The sequence below is a fragment of the Branchiostoma belcheri genome, unplaced genomic scaffold (genome assembly GCF_001625305.1).
Source record: "Branchiostoma belcheri isolate BF01 breed outbred unplaced genomic scaffold, Haploidv18h27 scaffold350, whole genome shotgun sequence".
Taxonomy (NCBI): Eukaryota; Metazoa; Chordata; class Leptocardii; order Amphioxiformes; family Branchiostomatidae; genus Branchiostoma; species Branchiostoma belcheri.
In genome coordinates, this window is record NW_017803966.1 from 72215 (window position 1) to 77983 (window position 5769).

At 40.9% G+C, this 5769-nt stretch overlaps 1 protein-coding gene across 1 annotated transcript; it reads right to left on the reverse strand.

Annotated features, from left to right (window-relative positions):
* LOC109475901 (neuronal acetylcholine receptor subunit alpha-6-like) lies at nucleotides 1–5415 on the reverse strand. The gene is made up of 8 exons (XM_019776722.1): nucleotides 5407–5415; nucleotides 4791–4900; nucleotides 3294–3403; nucleotides 3013–3194; nucleotides 2420–2569; nucleotides 1698–1800; nucleotides 1151–1230; nucleotides 1–441 (listed from the first exon to the last, which is right to left on the reverse strand). Exons 1-8 carry the CDS (start codon nucleotides 5413–5415, stop codon nucleotides 1–3), a joined length of 1185 nt encoding a protein of 394 aa, XP_019632281.1.
* Nucleotides 5416–5769: the final 354 nt, after the last annotated feature.

The window sequence follows — 5769 nt, forward strand, 5'->3', positions numbered from 1 at the left end:
CTAATCATCAGATCCACTGTACGGTGTGAAAACAAAAGTAAGAGGAATGGTAATAACGAGCCCAACAATGTACGTCACAAAGCAGACCCTGTCTACAACATGAGCCAGATTGTAATAATCCGCCTCTGGCTCTTTTTTATCGGAGTCTTCTTCTTCCTTGTCACGTAGCGACTTCAAACTCGCCTGCAGTTCAGTCAGAAGCTGCTTGATGGCGTGAAGAAGTTGTAGCTTCTCTCTCTCTGCTGGTTTGTCGTGAAAATAGTAGACCACTGATTCCTTGGCTTCCTTGCCGTTGTGCAGTTTAGATTTGTCTGCGGAGTCAACGGAGACGCTTTCTGGCTCCACGTCATCACTCATGATGTTGCTCAGATCACCCAGGAGCAGTAACCTGGCCAAGTGCCGCAGGAACAAGGCCCTCGCCCAGCGTGGCAAGGTGCCTTCCTGTGACGGGAGAAATATGTTAACTTTAAGCTATTATCCCAACGTCCCTATAGCTAGTTCTCTAACACACTGCATCATTTAGAACAGCATCGAACATTTGGGATAGACACTATTCACATGGTAAAACGTTTTGTAGAAACTTTATTCCAGATCTAAGGAAAGTATTTTTTTTTATTTCGTAACACAATCGTATTTGTATCTCATAGTCAATTACTGCCGTTATCTCATTCTATCATCTTAGTGGTCTCATCTTCATTTAAGTGGTGTTGTAAATATTTGGGCACAGAATTTGTGAATATTTGATCCCGCGCTTAATACGTGTTTTAAGATCGCAGTTTTTAACACAGTTTTAAGGGGCAACTTTTCTATTATCATTAATGTATCTTTTTAGGGCTTAGTAGCAAGTGATAAGAATCAGGGTTACATCTATGCTCATGTGAATGTCGAGATATATATGGGTAAACTGAACTGAAGAATTTGCAAAGACCCCTGACCTACCTCCCCTTGACCTCTTGAAAAACGGCTTAGGCCGAAGTGTTGTACTGATACCAACATTTACTGTACATTTCAAGGTTAAATAAAGGTTGAAAAAAAGAAAAAAACACACACACACATACACACACAAACATACATACACAGATATATTTACATGCATGATTTATATGGATATTGATAAATATTTTTTTTTCTGCTGATGGTTGATACGTACCTTTTGACTCAACCTGGTGGTAAAGACGGCTAAGAGCATCCACAGGGCCATCATGCAGATGTAGATTAGAACAACAACCGCTACATACAAAAATGTAAGACAACAGAGACAACAGATGTTACAACAAGAACACAACAACAGGACACATTCAGTAACTACTGATGTAAGTACAACTGTCACGGTTCTACTAATTATCTTACAGAGGTATCTACTTTCCAAGGACCGTAATAGAGTGGAACAGCCTGCCAGGCAATCTAGCTAGTGCAGCATCAACTGATCAGTTCAAAGCTTGGGGGGGGGGTACTATGGCCATCCCAGCGCCACACATTAGCCATATTTAGCTGTGGGCGACTTTTTCGTACATATCACAGCTTCACCTTTAAAATCTTTTTCCTATGTTTTGTTTTTGCACCACCATCACCGGTCGCGCCAGGGCACTAACCCCCTGGACGTTTGAGAGCATTGTCCAGTACTGTGTAGATGTAGATGTAGAAATATCTCATGTATATATACATTTTTCATTAATTTTGACCACTGTTTTCCTTACCTATTACAGGCAGGGATTCTTCTGCAGGTACAATTTCCGTGATGAAGACCAGAGTCACTATCATAGACAGGAAGATGGTCATAGCGTAGCCGAGACGCTCTCCCTTTGAACAGAAATGGTAGGGTATTAAAAAAAGAATTTTGTCCTAATAAATTCTATCCCTTTACTTCAATTGAAAGACATACATTGTTTATAAAATTATCTTAAATAGTTACTCTCCTTTCTTTAAACAAAGAAGAAGATTTCTTTTTAAAAACAACTTTCATCTCGGGACTGATATAATCACATGACCTATGCTATCCATTGGGGCTTAATAACGGTCAACAGTAGGTCACATGTGGCCTTTAAAAGCTCACGTGGTGTGGTTAATATTTGGTTTAATTTATAGAAATTGCAATAGTGCAATACACGTGGGTAACAGGCAACTGTTGTTGGTGTTGTGTCCCACACATAAAAACTAATACTCATAGACTCATACTCATATACTCATATCTACTTGAGAAAAGTCGTGTAAGGTGCCTTTGGCCCAAAGACACAATATCGGTGGCGTGTCAGGACTCAAACCCAGATCACTCAAACTCAACCAACCTCTTTGTTCCGAGTCGAACTCGCTGTCATTGCACCACACGACCAAGATGAACCGCCACATTGTAATTAGGATTAGGACAGAGGTCACGCCCATGAGAAATTAATTATTCAAGTTCATGAATCACGTGACCTACCGTGTCCAATGGCAGCAGGAAGGTCACGGCCATCAGCAGTGCTAGAAAAAAACTTGGGGCGATGGCCGTACACATGTGGTAGGTCGGGTCACGGCGCATGTGCAGTTTGATGCAGGCCAATGTGTAGTTTCCATCGTCTTCTTCCTCAATCTGAAATTTTATGTTTATGTCATTATCTATATGCGTTTTGCATTGGACGATCATTATGCTAGCGGTTTTTAAAATATTCTAGTAGTTGTAAAAGTGATAAAATCTAACAAGAATACATATTTTATAGACCAAAAGCAATGACAACCTCAAATGCAATGGAAATTCCACGTCCACATTCCTTCGACAACTGAATATTGTTTTTTTGGTGGTTGTAGCGCAATCTGTTCAGACGCTATCTGAGATCAAATTTTGCGAGGGCCTCAAAAGCCGCCACACCGTCTGAGTAGGAATAAGAGTGAGGCAAAAAGATCTTACGCAAATAAGATACCTATTTGCATTATTATATCAGTTTATTATATTCTCTACCTAATAAGTTTTGCTTAACGATATTTACCTTCACTAAGGTAAACATTTTTACAACGAATGTGGCAAAAGTCATTTACCTCCCACTCGGTGTTCCACTCGTCCACCCGTACGAAGGTGTCCACGTCACAGTACGCCAGGTCGACCCGAGACGAGTGGGCGTGGTCTCTCTCCAAACACTTCAACACCTCGTTCCCCCGCTGTTCTTCATTAGCGATGCACGCACTGCACTCCATGTCATCAAAGGGGAAGTTTCTTGCATCTAGAGGGTGGAAGAAATTTGGTCACTCTTTATTACCAAAATAGATGAACTTTCATGCTAAGTTGTAGATTTTGTTTAAAGGAAGACTACCATACTTACTGTGTTCACATGTAGTCTTTAATATCTGAGAGATGTCCCACACCACCTCCCCGTTCCGAAACACTCGCGCTCCAGCAGATGACTTGAAACCCTCAAACTCTGGATCAGCGCTGTGGAAAAAAATTAATATACTGCAGTAATATGGTACCGTAATTGGTAATTCAATCGTAATTTCCTCCATGAAAAATTGAGGTATTGTTTTGTGTCTGTGTGTGTGTGTGTGTTTCCGCACATTTGTAGTCAGCATAACTTCAGAAAGCCTTTATGGATTGTGATGATATTTGGTATGCTGATAGGCATTAGGAAGTCATATGGGCCTCCAGGTGGCTGACCTTGGTACTGCAGCAGAACTTTTGTATTAGCGCGTCTACCCGGGGTTTGATTGATTAGGTCCCTCTGGAATATAGCCCACGTGTACTGAGTTGACCTATTTTAGGACACAAACCTGTGTTATTTTGTTCTGTACTGTAGTGTAGTGTACTGTGTAAGCACATTTACAAAAACTCATATATTTCATGGAGGTTTGAAATCTCATAATTCTTGTTCGTATTTGAAACGCATTTCGTGACCGATGTAGGTTTATATAATCCAGGAGAGTTGTGTTATAATCATTCTATTGTTAAAGAAAAGGGAGAACATATATGTTGTGGAGGAACCCTTCTTATAAATAAATTGTGAGAATGCAGTAAAACAATGCGCACGTGTTTTGTCGACCTCTCTCGCTTTCTTCCCCCCTCTGCTCTCCCTGCTTGATTAGTTCGAGGTATTAATTCTCAGCTCCACGTTAATAACGCGTCATTTTCCCCCGTCCTTATGTTTTACGTACACGTGACAATAGATTTGTTTTGATGGGCGAAATAAATAGGTGTACACGTGACGAACAGGTGATTTAAGTGATTGACATGGTGGGGTTCACGTGATTAAAACGTGATCTTAGGCCCTGTTCATATGAAGTCAGTGAAAGCGCTTTACATTTTCCCCCCAAAGCCGGTTTCAAGTGGCCCCATCTAACGCTCCAAATCACAGTGAAAGCGCCTCGATTCCAAACCACTTCTAAAGGTGGTTTCGAATCGGTTTTCCCACATCGCGATTTGCGTCTGAACGCAATGTGATTTCGATGTGACTTGTCCTGGTCATGGATTACGGGGTGATATTTCTTTTTTTAAGCAATACCAAATTTTACGTGGCAGCAACTTAAAGAGCAGTAATAGTCAAATAATACGTCGGTTCTAGCCTAGGACGAGCTTCACCGCCTCTGGCGGGACCACGTCGGCATTCGGCCGAGATATGCTGGAAGCAGGTCATTGACCTCTGACATTAAATAATAAATTATATAACACGCTACCTTGCGTATTTTCATCAAACAACAATGAATGCAGTTTCGGAGAATCGTGATCGGGCACAGTTTAAAAGGAATGTATGGCACGTGGACCAGATGTGAGGAATGCAAATTACCCGAATCGCGGTTCGAGTGGTTTTATATGAACAAGGCCTTACTTATTCGCGAGAGTAAGAGCGGGTCTCCACAGCTTGTCATCGGACACGCGGATCTCATCAACGTCTGAGTATCTCGAGTTCTGCCATTGGAGGCGTCTGTCGTTCCATATCTGCAAGGAAGAAAAAAATAAATGAATGAATAAATTCAATTATTTCTTAAAATCGTTTAGGCTACAATATAAAGCAACACAACTGCATGAATATTTAAATATCTTTAATTTTTTCTCTTGACATTTATACTGCAAAATGAATCAATTGTTGAAAGGAACTTACCAGTCTGAACACGACCGACGACAAAATCTGTTGATCATGCACTTCCTAGAACAGTTAAAACATGTAATTAGTTGTACTCGTGTACAGAAGCGCTCCCGGGAGGATACACTACAGAAAAAGAAACCTAGTACACCACAAGATCGCTTAGTCTTGGTAACGACGTACAGTACACATCTCACAACACTTCCAACCAAGAACAAGGACCATCATCCACCTCTGGTTGCAAAACGCCGCAACAATAACATCAAGGACATGCTGGTAAGAACCCATGTCCCGAAGAAATGTTCTTGCAAAAATGTGTTCATTCGGGCTTCTTCCCGTGCGAAAAACATGGTAGACATACTGCACCCATGTCAAAAAGAACTTTAGAAGCCACCGCACGGGAAAATGCTACAACGTCAGAGCCCGCATAAACTGCTAAAGGAAGAACATCAACTTCTTGATCCAATGAAATAATGCGGGTACAGTATGTGGGCGAGACCGAATAGACCCTGGCTAACAAACTTAATGGCCAGACTTAATTTATCGGTTGTATCCATACCCGAAGCTTTCTAATGATCAGGGATGGACCACAAATGAAAAAGAATCTTGGTTTGCAATGTAAAATGTTTTTAAAGAATACTTCTTGCTGCCCGATGATCATGCCATTTTCGATGATTTGTAAATAAAATAAAAATAAATAAAAAACTATTCGGAAAAATGAATG

Bases quoted from the DNA above. Each gene is read 5' to 3' on its own strand.
- LOC109475901 (XM_019776722.1), bottom strand. The intron at 2,570-3,012 runs GTAAATGACTTT...ATAAAATTTCAG, and splicing joins AGTGGAACACCGAGTGGGAG to ATTGAGGAAGAAGACGATGG. The intron at 1,231-1,697 runs GTAAGGAAAACA...TTTTGTATGTAG, and splicing joins AGAATCCCTGCCTGTAATAG to CGGTTGTTGTTCTAATCTAC.